This window comes from Micropterus salmoides, unplaced genomic scaffold, assembly GCF_014851395.1.
Source record: "Micropterus salmoides isolate LMB-PRFRI ecotype aquatic unplaced genomic scaffold, ASM1485139v1 Ms_hic_scaffold_3, whole genome shotgun sequence".
Classification (NCBI taxonomy): domain Eukaryota; kingdom Metazoa; phylum Chordata; class Actinopteri; order Centrarchiformes; family Centrarchidae; genus Micropterus; species Micropterus salmoides.
This window is the reverse complement of record NW_024042261.1, coordinates 16,343,486-16,360,652: the sequence shown is the minus strand read 5'-3', so window position 1 is coordinate 16,360,652 and position 17,167 is coordinate 16,343,486. Positions and strand designations below refer to the sequence as shown.

General features: G+C 41.3%; 2 protein-coding genes across 4 annotated transcripts in view; one reads left to right on the top strand and one right to left on the bottom strand.

Moving 5' to 3' along the window:
- Window positions 1–17,167, bottom strand: part of kcnab1a (potassium voltage-gated channel, shaker-related subfamily, beta member 1 a) — a 149,397-nt gene that overhangs the window by 35,415 nt on the left and 96,815 nt on the right. For all 3 annotated transcript variants that reach the window (XM_038693709.1, XM_038693708.1, XM_038693710.1), the window contains exon 2: window positions 15,238–15,281. In XM_038693709.1, coding sequence (XP_038549637.1) covers window positions 15,238–15,281 — 44 coding nt within the window. The remainder of the gene's footprint in view (window positions 1–15,237; window positions 15,282–17,167) is intronic.
- On the top strand, window positions 280–6,691 carry LOC119883161 (kelch-like protein 10). The gene is made up of 5 exons (XM_038693707.1): window positions 280–450; window positions 1,709–2,192; window positions 2,916–3,533; window positions 5,598–5,747; window positions 6,315–6,691. Exons 1-5 carry the CDS (start codon window positions 311–313, stop codon window positions 6,657–6,659), a joined length of 1,737 nt encoding a protein of 578 aa, XP_038549635.1. The 5' UTR covers window positions 280–310; the 3' UTR covers window positions 6,660–6,691.

The window sequence follows — 17,167 nt, the reverse complement described above, 5'->3', positions numbered from 1 at the left end:
AAGCCTAAACATGTTTCATATGGACGCTGGAGCTTTGTGTGTCCAACACCGACGCTTTGTCAAGGCTTTCTCAAATGTCGGTATTGGACGCCCTGGGATGAGAACATGGTGTAATTACAACAACTCAATTACAACAATGCAGACATTAATACAATGAATGTAACTGTCTACAGGTTGAATTGTTTACCTGTCATTATGATGTTATAGGATTCCACTCTAGAATACCTTTATAATGATGAGTGTTCACATTCTCACTGAAGAAACCTGTTAAGACTCAGGTTTGCTTAAGTCATATTAAGAAAAATTCAAGATGAGTGACCAAGATGAGCCAAGCTCAGTGTACAATGATCTTCGTCTGAATGGAGAGTTTTGCGATGCAGTCATCCAAGTCGAGGATGTGGAATTTCAAATCCACAAGGTCATCCTCTGTAAATGCAGCCCATACTTCCGGTAAGCGGTTTAACTTATCTAAGGAAGAAAGCTGATGAACCTGTATCCGTTAACTGAGCAGAAAAATGTAATAATAGGAAAATAATTATCAGTTAATGATTGTAGTCTGACAAACACACCAATCACAATAAGTAATGCGTTACGTTGATTCATGGAGCATTTAGAGAGGGTATTTAAGGCCAGATAGACACTCAAAAGAATATACAAAATTCAAAAAAAGTTAACCAATATTGCATGTTTCCCGTCTGTCTGCACACAGTCAGTATTGTTTCAAATTTTAGTTCAGATGAAGGTTTATGCTTCCATTTGTGTACAACTAAAATGTGGACATGATGACATTTGGGGCTATTATACATTCGTAGCAGATTTACATTTAAGTTGGATTTATGATATAGTTGTGTTTATAATACATTTGTATTCAAAAGTGTTTTTGTATTTATTCATATGAAGTATTATTTTGCCTCTATGCTGGTCACTCAGTTCCATACTACATTACTTTTAAGCAAATATAATATAGTTTAAGTATGAAGTGTTTTCATTTCATTTCAGAAAATTGGCCAAATTAAATATGCTTGTAAAAATCCTTATGCACACTTGAAACAGTTGATGTTTGATGTACACTATTGTCCAACAATTCAGTACACAAAGAAAATGGAGAAGCTGTTCACAGCTGCAAAAACCTAAAATAATATTCTGTTGTGGATTGTGGATGGCGGTGAAGCAGTTCTAGAAACATCACAAAACAAAATTATTGATATTCTTACTGCAGTCCGGTGGCGCACATATTGTATCATTTTCCTATTAATACAAAAGTGGTGAAGTATGTTGATTTCTAGTATATTTACTGTAAAACACAGTGTACTATATTTTTTTATATATAGCATATACTGTAAACAATGAGTATGCAGTATGGACATTTTAAAATAGTTAAGATAAATTATATGTCATTTATATATAAAACAGTCAATGCTATACTTCACCTAATATAACTGAAAATCCTTTATTTTTATTCCAGATGTCAGAGTTTTAAGACCCTAAATGTAACCACACTATTATATTTGTTTGTGCATGAGCTAAAGCTACGTGTGCACTGGGACCCTTTATCTTAATATCATATTTCACTCTTGCTGCTGTTTTCTTCTCTCACATCTGTTTAGAAAAGTGCTACAAGACTTTCTTTCATTGTTATCTGTGTGAAGAAAATGTTGACTACAGTTTTTTTTTTTTTTTTAATCCTCATTTTCATCCTGACCCACAGAGCTCTCTTCAGACGCTGGTCAAACCCAGACGCAAAGGTCTTTAACCTACCCGGCCTGTCTCCTGACATGATGCAGCTCATCATTGAGTTTGCATACAGCGGCTCTGTATCTGTGACAGAGGACAATGTACAAGAGCTGCTGCTGGCAGCCGATCAGCTCAATGTAATTGACCTTGTACAAGCCTGCTGCGAATTTCTGGGGGAGCAGCTCTGCCCACAGAACTGCATCGGCATCTGGCAGTTCACCAACATCTGCTTCTCCTCCGAACTTCAGCGCAAGGCCTACCGCTATATCATTGATCACTTTGAGGAGGTTGTGTCCTGTGAAGAGTTCCTGCAGCTCTCTGTGCAGGAACTAAGTGACATCATTGATAGAGACGACCTCAGTGTGAGAAAGGAGAGTTCTGTGTACGAGGCCATCCTTAAGTGGATCGCCCACAAACCAGAAGAACGAAAAGGACACATCACAGTACTCTTGTCTAAGGTACAATATCTTTCTGTCACTACATTTAGTTTAGATTAACATCTTCAGTATTTAGCTGATGGTGTTATCCTGACTGCAACGATAATCACTACTGTAAGGCCACCATAGTCCAAATTATGTCAAAGCTGTCACACCTGTAGTTCTATTCATTTGTTCTTGACCAAGGACAAAACAATTATACATTGCTGCCTTTTAGTTCTGGTCCAGTTCGTGTTCAGCCTGATTTATTACAAGTGCTGTAAATGATGGCAATTTAGTACTTTAAGTAATTTAGTACCACATACATTGTCCTGGTACTGTAAATACTTGCTTGCTCACCAAATTTATGACTAAAACAGTCTCCAACAAATGCACTATTTGCTCGTATCTTAGTCATGTTTGTTAAAAACTACAGTGCCCTGCTGTACACTGCTGAATATTTTTTTGCCTTCTTCTTTAAATTAAAGTATATATTCATGGTCATATTATAAATATTCATATTTTCACTTGGAACAAATGGGTTTGGTGCCACAGTCAGGCTGGGAAAGTCAGAAATTACTAAGAAACAGATGGTTTCTTAGGTTTGTTAGTTTTGAACTTTTAAAGGATAAAAGTGGGATAAATGAATGAAACCAATATCAGTCTCAGTTGAAATAATTATAAAATGGTAACAGCTGGACTCCACAGTTGTCACGTACCACAGTGCGTGAAGTGAAATTCAAAGATTCAGTTATCTCTGTGTAGGTTCGGCTGGCCTTGACGAGTGCAGAGTACATCAGGATTCACGTGATGTCCAATGAGCTGCTGGAGAACAACAAAGTATGCCTGCCCATGTTCAGAGATGCCATGCAAACCATCTGTGACATGATTACAAACAGAACCTCTGTGTCTGGTGTCTATAACCCTCAAGCCCGCCCTCGCCTGCCTACTGCCATCCTGTTGGCCATTGGAGGCTGGAGTGGTGGCGATCCAACTAATGGCATTGAGGTGTATGATGTCCGCGCTGACCGCTGGTGCAACATGGTAAATAATCTGGAGCGTCCTCGTGCCTATCATGGCACTGCCTTTCTCAATGGCCAAATCTACTGTGTTGGTGGCTTTGACAGGGTGGAGCATTTTAATAGTGTGTGCAGGCTTGACCTGAGCACAAACACCTGGCATGAGGCGGCACCCATGTACTGCCGCCGCTGCTATGTAAGTGTCACTGTGCTGAACGGATACATCTATGCTATGGGTGGCTATGATGGGCACACACGACTCAACACTGCAGAGCGCTACAGGCCCGAGACCAACCAGTGGAGTCTCATATCACCCATGCACGAGCAGAGGAGCGATGCCAGCAGCACAACACTCCACAACAAGGTGGGTGAAGGGAAAGAGCGGCTGGGAATAATTTAGAGTAACAGAGAGTAGCATGATAGAGACTTTCAAACGGCCTGTTTGAAACTATTCTGAGAATCCTGTAAGGCTCCAAACCAAACTATTAAATAATAGTCGAGGTCCACGATTAGTGTTTGACCTTTTGCAGTTGTGTTGAAGTGGAAAAATTGGCCAGAGGGTAGTGTCAGACTGAAGGCCTTTAACAACCTATATCTTTAGAATTAATGACGTCCTGTGCATGAAAGTGTTAAGAGATATGTGTTGTTGTATTAAATACTGTAGTTTATTTATGGGAGGATGTTGTAAGCAGAATGGTCAACATTACACATATATACATACATACACACATTTTTTATATATATATATAGTACTCGCATTTCGCGCTGGTGGATCATAACCGGGTTGTAAGTACTGCTTCAAAATGCCAAAAGAAGAAACAGGAGCAAGAGACAAAAAATAGAGAGTAGGCAATTTATTGAAAACTGCATTTAAACTCAAACAGGCTGTTCATCAGCTGATCAAAAGTTTAAGACCATAGCCCAAAAATAAACCTACAACAGAACTAAAAGTGTCAAAAAAGGACTCAGTAGTGAGTAGCCCCACTGTTCTTGTCGATCACTTCAAACACTCGTTTACTGGATTTAGATCAGGAGAACACGCAGGATGGTCCAAAAGAGCAACGTTGTTCTCCTGGAAGAAGTCCTTCGTCAGGAGGGTGTTGTGAATTGCAGCGTTGTCCTGTTGAAAGACCCAGTCATTACCGCACAGACGGGGGCCCTCAGTCAAGAGGGATGCCCGCTGCAACATGTCCACATAGCCAGTCGCCATTTGACGCCCCTGGACAACCTGAAGCTCCATTTTCCCATTGAAGGAAAAAGCAACCCAAATCATGATGGAGCCTCCTCCACTGTGCCGCGTAGAAAACATCTCCGGTGAGATCTCCTTGTCATGTTGGAAGCCATCAGGACCGTCCAGGTTAAATTTTTTCTCGTCAGAGAATAAAACTTTCTTCCACCTTTCAATGTCCCATGATTGGTGCTCCCTTGCAAATTCCAAACGGGCAAGTTTGTGGCGTGGGAGGAGACGTGGCCTTTGAAGACGTTTTTTGTTCTTGAAGCCCTTCTCTCGCAGATGATGTATCTTCACGGACAACCCGTCGGATCCTGCGGCTCAGTGCAGGTGAAATTGTTTTGGGTCTACCACATGACTTTTTTGTCCCATAACTCTCAGGATCAGGTCTTACTGCGTCCAACCTTGGCAGCGATGGCGCGTTGCGAGAAGCCTTGCTTGTGCAGCTCAACAATCCTGCCACATTCAACGAGAGAAAGCCTTTTTGCCTTTGCCATCAGGGGATCATGACAGTGTGACTGCCTGAAGATCAATGACACGAAAGCCATATTTTTGTGCAGATTTTACCTTTTTATGCCTATGGTCTTAAACTTTTGATCAGCTGATGAGTTTAAATGCAGTTTTTAATAAATTGCCTACTCTCTATTTTTTGTCTCTTGCTCCTGTTTCTTCTTTTGGCATTTTGAAACAGTACTTACAACCCGGTTATGATCCACCAGCGCGAAATGCGAGTACTTGCAATGTTTCCCCCGGTCTTAAGATTTTGTTCAAGAGTGTATATATATGGCACCGGTTGGCTTCTCTCTGTTGGTAAAGTGAATACAAAGAGTATAAACCTAACTAGTTACTGTCATTTAATAAACAGACCAAACAACCAACAGATAAAAACGAACAGTTTAAATATAGCTCAAACCTCCCGAGAAAATGTCTGTACTGCAATCTCTTGTTCAGTCGTGACTTGTCAACTTATTGCCAATAAGGTAGCAGGTAACACTGCCAGACAATGACAGCCGTCCAATTTATTTTTTAGTTGGACTATTAGATCACTATATGTTGAGTCTCAGCTTTAATTCACTAATTATCTTACAATGGTGTAGAAATATTTCTGTATATTTTGCGTTAATACAGGAAACATGGACACTAGTTGAGACCAAAAAAAGTGCCAAGTTACTTAATGTCCCTCCTGTTCTCACCCAGGTTTATATTTGTGGTGGTTTCAATGGGAACGAGTGCCTGCAAACATGTGAATATTACAGCCCAGAGACCAACCAGTGGACAATGATCACCCCCATGGACAACAGGCGCAGTGGAATTGGCATCATCGCACATGCAGACCATGTCTACGCAGTAAGTACATGAAACACTACTGGCACTCATATACTGTAACACAGTGTGAAGCACTTGTGTTATTTATTAGATTTATATTCTGATCACAGTCATAGAAAACAAAATCGTACACATTTTATCTGTTAATTTACTTTGATACCAAAAAATATAGCTCGAAGAGTCTACCGCCATGCTAGCAGCTCAGTGAGGCTGTGCACAGCAGCACGTTTGGTTGTGTTAGCATTATAACATTTGCTTAAGTCAGTACAATTCATTTTGGGACATAAATGTCTGAAAAAAATGTCATGGTAATGGAGATTTTACTTAAGTTTTTACTCAGTTACCGGAGTTGTGGTGAAACAGCTGATCTGTTGTCACAAACTCTGTGGAAGACAAAAAACAACCCTGGACCCTCTAATATGTACACATTATACACATTTATTTATCCAACTGCCTTCTACTTCATATCTACTGAATAACTCAAGATCCATTGAGGGCAGGTGTTCTTTCTTGCAAAGGTGTTGAGAAACTGGTCTCTATTTTTTAGTTTAAACACTTGGCCCTTTATTTTACTTTTCCTCTCCACAGGTTGGTGGCTTTGATGGCAACAACCGCCTGCGCAGCGCTGAGGCCTACAATCCCGAGACCAACACCTGGCACGCAGTGTCCTCCATGTTGACCCCCCGCAGCAACTTTGGTATTGAAGTGATTGATGATCAGCTGTTTGTTGTTGGGGGCTTCAACGGCTTCACCACCTCCTATAACGTTGAGTTCTATGACGCAACAACTGATGAGTGGTCTGAAGCCTGTGACATGGAGATTTTCCGCAGTGCCCTGAGCTGCTGTGTGGTGTACGGGATCCCCAACATCGCTGAGTACACGTTCCCCCGTGACTCACTGTCGCTTTTGGAGTCTGTGGAGTCAGAAGACTAAAAGTAACTAAATAAATTTCTCGCTGCATCAAACTGCTGTTAATCCAGAGATTTCCTCCAACTGTTCAGTTTGTGTGGTAAGTTTTATGCTATGTGAGAAGACACAGGGTTTGATCCAGGGTTGCAACAATAACCCCTAGATAAGATAAAGGGCCATATCATGCACCCGGCGCAGAGCGGCGCCAAACGGGACTCAAGTGTCATTACTAGTTTCCAATAAATGCACTTGTCCTTTTCACGCCCAGCACCCATGTTGTAAGTAGCAAATGCAGCAAACTGATGGCTACTATCTGGTTAATGTGTATGCAAGTCTGTCCGTACACCCTGCCAAAAATAGTGTGAAATTCCGCTACGAACCCAGGGAATGTGATAAAGGCATTTAGAGAGACCCTCCGGTTTTCAAACCAGTGTTATACTGTTGAGGTGAGTGCTACAAATTTGAAAATCATGTCCTGAGGTTGTCTGTGTTATATTATTTTGGCCATGCCTTCTCTGTGTTTTGGTTCCTGTGTTTTGGTTCTTGATTCTGAGTTTTGGGTTTCTACTTTTTAGTTCTGTCATCTGTTGAGTTTAGTTCTGTGTTCTCGTTTAGGTTTTGTCTGTTATGATCCCTGTGTTATAGTTGGTCGGTGTTTGTCTGTTTACATGGGTTTCTGTTATTGTCAGGGGTTAGATTCTTGTCTGATATTTTGTAACATGTGTTCTGTCTGTTCCCCCAGTAATCTGCCTGCCTGCCAGTCTCTCTGTTTTTGCCCTGCTGTCTCTCTGCCTGCTCGCAGTGTCTTGTGTTTGGGCTCTCTCCTGCTTTGTGCACCCAGTGATCCTGACAGTACTTTGTCACTGTATTTTTCACCCATGTGATTTTATCATTTCTAAAAAAAAATAATAAGGAAAACAAATCTTTAGTTTAATCAAAAACAAAATCTGTGTTATGTCTAATATCAGTGGTCCCATAATTTCTTACTTTATTATGTTACAGTACTCCCCAAGTGTTAAGTTTACACAGTATTGTTTGCTGGACCCCATAGAAAAGCCCAAATTTGACCCCCTCCCAGACAATTCTGGCTCAAACACTGAGCCACACATAATATTGCATGAATGACACACAGACAAAAATCAGAGAGCAGGGAGAAAAAGATTCAGGGAAGGAAAAAGAGAATAGAGTGATATAGAAAGAAAGAGAGAGAAATACTGACAGAAAAATTACAGAGAGAGTCAGTCACAGGGAAAGTTCGTAGTGTTACATGACTTTCTGGCTGATGTCAAGGACTGGGTGTTCCACAATCTCCTCCAACTAAATTTGGACAAAACTGGGATTATTCAGGGGGAAGAAAAGCGTGAATGACTTCAGTCTGTCCTTCTCTGTTTTGCTGCATCGCATTCACACACTCTCTTAATCTCTCTCTTCCTCTCTTTCCCTCCTCTCGACTCTCTTTTTTGTGTCTTTGTCTTCATCTCACAGACAAAGCATTGGTTGCTCGTCACCTTGAGGCAAAGAGTTCTTAGGCATAGAAATTTCTCTATTTGTTTTTTATATCAGGGGAAGGGAATAACAAGTTTCCTCTTCATTTACTTAAAGGGGCAATAGCGGTGCAGTTCTAAGATTGCAACCAGGCGTGCTCGTATGCATGCTCGCTTGAACTCATGAGCGAGCATAATCTGAAACGCAACCACTTTCATACAGAAATACCGAAACACCAGCATGCAGGCTGTGGCTTTTCACTCAGACATGTTCAGGCTCTGTTACTTTGACGTTCCCGTCTCAGAGGCAGATCAACACCGGTGCTGTACCTTTCATTCAGCGCAGCGAGCCGCATATTGGCACAATACTCCCGGAAAAGGGCAGAGTGACAGCGGCTATAGACAGGCAGGGAGAACAGACAGAGCTGGAAACTCAGGTAAACTCCCACTGCAACGTCAACTGTAGGTTAAACTAATGAATGCTCGTTGGAAGATAACGTTACATTTACTGCATTTAGCTGACGTGCTACATCGTTAGCTTGCCTGCTGCTTTTCAGTAACCATGTTTACTATCTGTGAATCTGTCACCGGAAGCTCAGCAATGTGAGAACAGCTACATGGATTGGATGATCATGAAACGGTTAGTGAGCTGGAACTGAACTGTGTTTTTACTCAACATCATCTGAACCTTAAACCATAAACCTTTATTGTTGTTTTGTATCCATACATGGAGCCTGTGTTTTGCTGTGAGCCGGTTGCTTTATGGTGTTATTGGACTGCATGTCATTAGCTGCCGTGTTGTCACTGTAGTACAAGAGAGGCTCGGGCGCGCGCATAGGGCTGAATCCGACCCGGAGTCCCCACATTAAAAGCAGAATAGTGACTGATGCAAGCAATGGAGAAAACAGGCATGTGCTTTTTCTAAGTGAGTTTTGAGCCCACTGACAAGGCAATGAAAATTTGATTAATTTCATTGAAAAACTTACATAAAGTCCCTTTAATACATGATTTCTGGCCTTTATAGTTAAAATAGACCACTTCAAAGAAGTTAGTCACAGTAAAAAAATATTGAATGTTTTTCGGTTTTATTTTTATTCTGTTTTTTTATTTGTTAATGCTACATGACAATGAGATTGAAGTTTTGCTTTGGCACATCAAACTTTTTTTAAATGCCTCGCCCCATCCAGGCAGTGATTAGTCGGTTCACAAAAAGTGACACTGACAAGCGCACTGACTGTACATATTTCAACAAAAGGCACCCGATATAGCTAACCCCAAATCCCATCTAATCTCTATTGTTTTCTGTTTTATGGCTTCAGCTGCAAAACCTTCATAAACAGTTGAACTGGTATTGAGGATCTTGAGGAGGATGTGGGATGGTGCATAATCAACCGACAACTCTTCATTTTTTATAATGGGCTGCTCAAGCAATGCCTTCAATTCCAACTGGTCTATCTCTTTCTTGGCCTTATATAATTTGGAGGGACAGGTTTCTGTCCTTGCCACTGCTCTATAAAACTATCCAGATAGACAGTTTGTTCACTTTCTCATCAAGTATTTTCACATGATTTCCATCAAGGTATATAAGCACTTTGTGACTCTTCTTACTCCTGCCACAACCTCCAGTCTGCTCTTACAGAACCTCATACCGTTGACATCCTATTAGCTAAAGAAGTCAGAGAGGGATTTATATTTAAGGCCCATTCGACAATCCTCCTTTTCCAGTTTTCGACAAAGCCATGCCCATTTATTCCCATTGCTAGAAAGAAGCCTACTATTTGTCTGTGTGCCTTACCTTTGGCTGCAGAAACAGTCCTAAGACTCCAGAAGACTCCATCTTCTCGATTTTCTCATCGTCACTCCACCATCTTCACCTCCTTACTCTCACAAAAGCTTTCTCTGAACTTGGCGTCCCTCTTTCCAACGAGAAAACCTCAGGGCCTAGGCATCTCCTACAAGTTCTTAGGCATCACCCTAGACCAGAGGTCTTAGACTCCTGGGCCGCTGGCCAGACAAGGCCCCTGAATCATTTCATATGGCCCGTCATTTGATATCAAGTTATAGTGAAATCTGGCCCTGCAACCTCACTCTTGCTTTGGGTAAATCACAGACTGATTGACAATTGACAAGCTAGCGCCGTCTTCTGTTGAGAGGTCAACATGTTGTTGTTGAAAGCCAAGAGAAAAGTTGATGGTGATCACAGAGTTTTTCAGGAGAAGTGGGTGATGGATTATTTTTTTGTTGATTTCAGGGGCAATGCCACCTGCAAAGAGAAGACTGCTGTGATGAAGGAATATAACGTGAAGCGGAAATTATTCAACTAAGCATGCACAGGAGTACGGTAAATACCAGGAAGAGGAGAGGAGGAAACGTGCTGCACAGCTAAAGAAAGGGTTATCCATGCAACAACCTTTTTCAAGAATGTAAGCAAGGAAGCCACAACAGCCACAACAGCCGTCAAAGCTAGCTTCGTGGTTATTGAGACGATTACCAAAGCGGGAAAGCAGTTTACTGAAGGCCAGTTTATAAAAGACTGCATGCTAGAAGTTGCAAGTAAAATCTGTTCAGAAAATAAGGGTAACTTCAGCAACATCAGCCTTTCAGCCAGCACAGTGGCAGAGCAGATTACTGAACTATCAAATGATATTTATGTTGTGCAGCTGTGTGAAAAAGGCAAAGTTTTCAGTGCATATTCTGTGGCTTTGGACGAGAGCACTGACATAAACGATAATGCTCAGCTCTACATTTTTGTCCGAAGAGCAGTTTGAAGTGACGGAGGAATTACTTGCAAGGCCAATGCAAGGCTGTACCACGGCTAAGGATGTATTTGAGCAACTGTGCAACGCAATTGAGCATGCTGATCTGTCATGGAAGTCGCTGAGGAATAACAACAGATGGCGCACCATCAAAGAGTGGGAGGAAAAACGGCAAAAAAAATTTAGGAGGAAGGTGGAGATAGGGCAGTTGCTTTGCACTGCATTATCCATCTGCAGGCACTGTGCAGCAAATGCCTGAAGTTTCAGAATGTGATGTCTGTCATTGTCAAATACATAGATTACATCAGATCCAGGGGATTACAGCACAGCCAGTTCCATGCTTTTTTGGAGGAAATCAATGCAGCGTATGGAGATGTTCTGTACTTCACAGAGGTTCGTCAGCTCAGCTGGGGGAATGTCCTGAAAAGGTTTTTTGAGCTGAGAAGAGAATTGAAGACCTTCATGGAGCAGGGCAGAATGAATCTTCCTGAGCTTCATGATTCCAGCTGGCTGATGGACCTAGCCTTCCTTGATGACATCACACAGGAGCTAAACACACTCAATCTAAAGTTGCAGGACCCAGGCCAGCTTGTTACTGCAGCTTTTGAAAGAAACTACACCATTTTCCAGCATGCAGGTGTGTTGTGGAGGAGGACATACCATTCAGTAGTGAGAAATGTGTTGATGCCGTTGAGAAGCTACAGCAGGAATTTGAACAGCAGTTTGTAGACTTCAAATCACACAGCGCCATTCCAAATCTTTGCAGATCCCTTCTCCTTTGATGTGCAATATGCCCCCAGTGTGCTACAAATGGAACTCATTGACCTACAGTGCAACTCTGAGCTCAAAGCCAAGAGCGAACTCAGAGAGGCAAATGGAAAAAACGGTAAAGCTTGGAACTTTCTTAAGAGATTTACTTCCATCCTTCCCAGAGCTTTCTGAGATGTTCAAGTGGACAATATGCCTTTTTGGAAGCACATCTCTCTGTGAGAAACTGTTCTCCACCATGAAATTCAGTAAATCAAAGTACAGGTCCAGGCTCAGGGATGTCCCTCTTCAAGCCATACTGAGGGTTTCATCTGCCACCTCCCTCAGCGCAAATGTGGCTCAGCTGTCTGACAAGAATGAGGCAAGAATGACTGTACATACTTAATGTTAAGATATTCCGCACAGTTGGAGTTTTTCCCCCCCAAACAGTTGGTCTTTTTTAATGCTGCATTTTACTGGCCTCCCACTGACCAGACTGGACACTCATCAGCCCACAGGTAATTTAAGTTTGTGACCCCTGCCCTAGAAACATTGTCCTTTAAGTCATATCTGCCCCCACTCTGCTTCTGTTGACCATCTTCCAGCAGACAGTCTGTCTGTCTAGTCTGTCCAACCTTTTAATTAAAGCTGCATCCATTCTTGGTTGGATTATTGTAATTCACTGTATTCAGGGCTAAGCAAAAAAAGTATCTCACATCTTCAGCTAGTACAAAACACAGCCGATCGACTTAACTAATACAAGAAAACAGGATCACATCAGTCCTGTTTTAGCCTCCCTACACTGGTTACCTGTTAGTTTTAGAATAGATTTTAAGATTTTATTGATCTCTTTTAGAGCACTTCCTGGTTATGCTCCCCTATGAGCCGGAGCGCAGCCTCAGATCCTCGGGCAGGACACTGTTAGCTGTACTGAAGTCCCGGCTAAAGACTAATGGTGATCAGGCTTTTGCAATTGGAGCCCCCAGCTCTGGAACGCTCTTGCCTGAGAACCTGAGGCTCGCAGGATCAGTAACATCTTTTTAATCACTTTTTAAAACATACTTTTACAAAACAGCCTTTTATTAATTTTTGTACTTCCTTTCATTTCTATCGTGACCTTTATGTCCATTTTGTCTGTATCACTGTTGCAGAAATTGTATTTCCTTTAACCTTTGTAAAGGCTTTAGCCTGTAATTTTATGCTGCTTGATTCAATTTGCCTAATGTAAAACACTTTGCAATTCTGTTTTGATATGTGCTGTATAAATAAAGTTTATTATTATTCTTTGGGGACATCAATTGTCTAGGAAGTCCATACTAATCCACTCTGATAACACCACAGCCGTAGAGAACCTGAACAAAGGCTGATCTCATTCTCCAGCCATCACACAGTCCCTTCGCAGACTCACATTAATCTCTGCTCAATACCAGGTCATCCTCAGGGCAGTTCACTTTACAGGCGACCACAACACCATCGCTGATTCATTGTCTCGTTTCTCATTTCAGAAATTAAGACACTTGACCCCACTAGCTCCAACTGGCTTTAGTTTCGAGGGATATCACACCACATACTAGCTGTTTTTTCCCCTCTCTGGACATCATGTCTACCTGCAATTTTATCACCCATACACATTCCATCAAAAAAATACAGTCCTTTACCATCCAGACCTATTTAGCAGGAATAAGCTTTTCATCAAACTATTCATTGGCCTCCATTGTCATTCTACCTCTCATTACTATGTTAATCAAAGGCTTGTGAAAAAAGGAACCTGCTCTTACAGCTCGACGTTTGCCACTCACTTCAGACCTTCTCAGCCCCTGCATCCATTCTCTATGTTCAGGCTACATATCCCCTATGGTCAACTTAACCCAAGAATCTATGTTCTTGCTGGCCTTTTTCAGCTTCCTGTGGTGCTCAGAATTTGCCCTGACTTCACCTGCCTATAATCCTTCTCATCATCCCAGTCCATCTGAAATCACCATACACACTTCCGACTCATATTCATACTCCAAAGGACTAAAACAGATCACCTAGGAGTTTCTTTCCCCATCTACATTTTTCTATCTCAGTCCATATGACGCTGACCAAATACGTCTTGCTTTAGGTATGTAGAAAAGGTCTTACAGCAACACCCGCTTTTTCTCACAGAAACAGGAAAATTAAAGCCTTTGTACAGAAGTACTTAAAGTTCTCTGCATTTCAGGCACTTCCCCAGAACACTATTTAAGCCATTAGCTTTGCATTAGTGCAGCGTCTACTGCAGCTAGACTGGGCATCTCAGATCAAACCATCCAGGTCCTCAGCTGCCGGTCATCTTAGGCATATCGTTCATACATCTGCAACAATCTTAACAATCGCGATAAAGCCCACACTCAGCATTCAGCTCAATATAATCAGCGCAGGTCAAAACACGTCTGAAATGGTTCCCCCACACTGAGTCTCCCCTCGCCCAGTCTTCTGTACAGTAAATCCTCCCAGACTACCCCCCCCCCTTACTATCCATTCATCTGTCCTCAAACATTAATACCTTCTGACTTCCCAACAAACCTTTAAATGACATTTTGTTGTGGCATGGTCCATTAAAGGCAAAGCAAGGGACAGCAGTGCAGGCGTTGCCCTTAATGTTGTCATGACTCAGCAGTATCCGCCCTGACAAGTGTCACAGACAAAGCAGATGGACATCCGAGACACAGACTTTAAAATGTCTGGTTGAATGCTTGAATGCCTTTCTCAAGGAATAGAGGAAAAAAATTTGAAATGTGGAATTTAACGCATATCAGAATCAGATCTACCACTCCACAGTTCACATTTATGTAAACATAATGTTACTCTGCCAGACGGCATTAATCTTGGAGGATTCTGCAAAACCTTGGGTTACAATCAGTTTTAATTTTTTTTGTCAATGTCTACAATATAAAGGTTAGATATCTTATCACAGTTAATTTTAAGGATAACATTAATTGCAAGTCTGTAATGGGATGCAAACTCCAGTCTCCTGCATGAAAGTTTTACATGTTACATGTCTATGAACCTCCCGGATCTCCACCTTATTGTCTGTCTCGCTATATCAACTGTAGGGCACAGCACTTTCTGTGTTGGTTCTGAACATCTGCAACAGATGAGGAATAGTTTAAAATGGGCTGAGCTGGAATAAACGTTTTGCGGACAAGGATGTCAGTATTAGATGATTCTATAAAACCCTGGATTATGTACAATAACAATGTAATCTGCAAATCGGTGCATAGCAGCGACAATATGGCTGAGGTAAGGAAAGATAGTTAAAAGGACACATCAATTGAAATTCGGTGAGGGGACACAAATACTATTATTAGGTCATAGTATAGTATTAGGTCAGAAGTCTTTACTACAAACACCCACTTCTGTTGGAAGTAAACCACCTGATTAGTCTACAGCCTTTTTTTAGAAAGTAAACTGGTGTTGTGTGTGTGTGTGTGTGTGTACAAATGTTGTTTATTTCACTTTTGCCAATTCTTAACAAGTGACTGTGTAAATGACTTCATGCAGAGCCCATCTATCACAACACATTCTACAGAATACAATAGATATATATGGCCTAGGAATTATGGGTAGGGAAGCAGAGAGCAGTCTACTCACCCAGTCCTAAGCAAGATACCCTGAGACCTGATTTTCCAAGGTTCCTGCAAGAACATAAAAAAAAAGAAATCAAATCTTTTGTGCACACACTTAGCACAGTTACACACACATTGAAATCAAAACACTAAATCAAAATCAATAGGCATGTTGCCTATAGTGGAATTGCCCTTTTACCCTGTTCAGATGAAGATCCATGCGGGAATATATCAGCTGTTATTGTGTCCATTACATTTACCCATTTAAGGTGATATATGGCCTAAGTATTAGCTCTAGTTGCCTCTTTACACATCAAGCAGACATGGAGAACACCAACATTCATTTGTAGTCAAGTTTTTGGCAACCTGGCAAATACAAGTCCAATGTTCACTCTCCCTTTAGCTCTGTTTTGGTCTCCACCAACGGCAGAAGAAAAAATCTGTTTCTTTAGCTGCTAAATGCTCTATTATGCTCACCAGATAGTTGCTAAAGTTGTCTGTCTGTTTTAAATGCTGGGCAGGTTGTGTACAGTGGGTTTATAGGGCTTTCTCACTACACACAGCAACATGTAAATGATGCTGAGGACAGTGGTGAGAGTGAACCAAAACAGTAAAGTTATGCACTGTAAAACCAAAACAACTGAAAGATGCATGACGTGACAGTAGGAAAGGCATAGTTTCACTCTCAGATTACAGTTATACAGCAGAGTTTGTTCCCGTCTGTTCCAGTGCTGTAAGCAGATCGGCAGATCTCTGCCATGTCCAATCACGCTTGAGGAACAGTTATTGTCCTGTCATGTCAGCTTCCTGTGAGAGCAACCATGGACTGATGACTAAAACCGATGCTCCAGGACACACACACACACACACACACACACACACACACACACACACACACACACACAGGTTCCCGAGTTTCCGAGCAGGTGCAAAGCTAAAACCCGACTCCAATTCATCAGCTTGTGGGCAGTACAGGTGGCATACTTTTCCTGGGAGAGGAGTTTAGAATATGTTATGTTGGCACTTTTCGACTTGCTCAGGAACCCTATTCCGAAAGGATTAATTTTTATTTTGAAACTTGCTATTTATATCTCCCTTTAAGAAGTGAAGAGAATAAAGAAACATCTGCGTGTCACACTGTGTATACCTTGAATAAAAGCAGATGATTACAGATGTACTCATGTCACAGTTAACTTTTATACAACTCATGAAACAGGTCAAACACATAATGCAGAACATTTTATTTTTATTTTGGATTTGTGTATCTGGTCTCGTAGGGTACAGCACATGTGGTTACCAAAAAGCTCCAGATTAATTCCTGGAAAAAACAACATTGTTTTTTTCATCACTTCAAGGTTCTTGCTGAAGCAAACATTAGAAAAACTTTAAACTCTGAAAGCCCCAGGTCCCTCATTGCAAGTCCCTGAAGATACTTCTTCTCCCAACATAAAACAATGGAAATTCATGGATTCATTCAGCTTTAAAACCTATGCTAACTAATTTTGGGTTCTGTAGTCACATTTGAAGTCTCTGTGAGTTTGTATTAAAAACACATGCATGGCCTCATTAAAAGCATCAGATTTACAGGCTCAGCCTTGTGTATTGATTGAAGAGTACATTATTCACAGCTGTCAGCAATCTTTCATTGTTGCTCACCTGTCAAAACCACTTTAGTTTTCCATTGCCGACATGTCACCTACATATCCTTCAATATCAGAATAGTTAATTGGGCATAAAAACTAAGGCATCCTCAGAAAATTGATTTTGGATGATGTATTTGATCCTCTGCAACCTGTAAAACATCCACAAAGGACACTGAACATGTTAAACAAATTGATCTTGAAATAACAGTTACAAGTTACTTTTGCGCCGCAGAAAAAACAACAACAAAGCTGATTATGTATGAATATTCGGTAACACTTTCTATGAAGGTCATCGCTATAATGACTTATGCA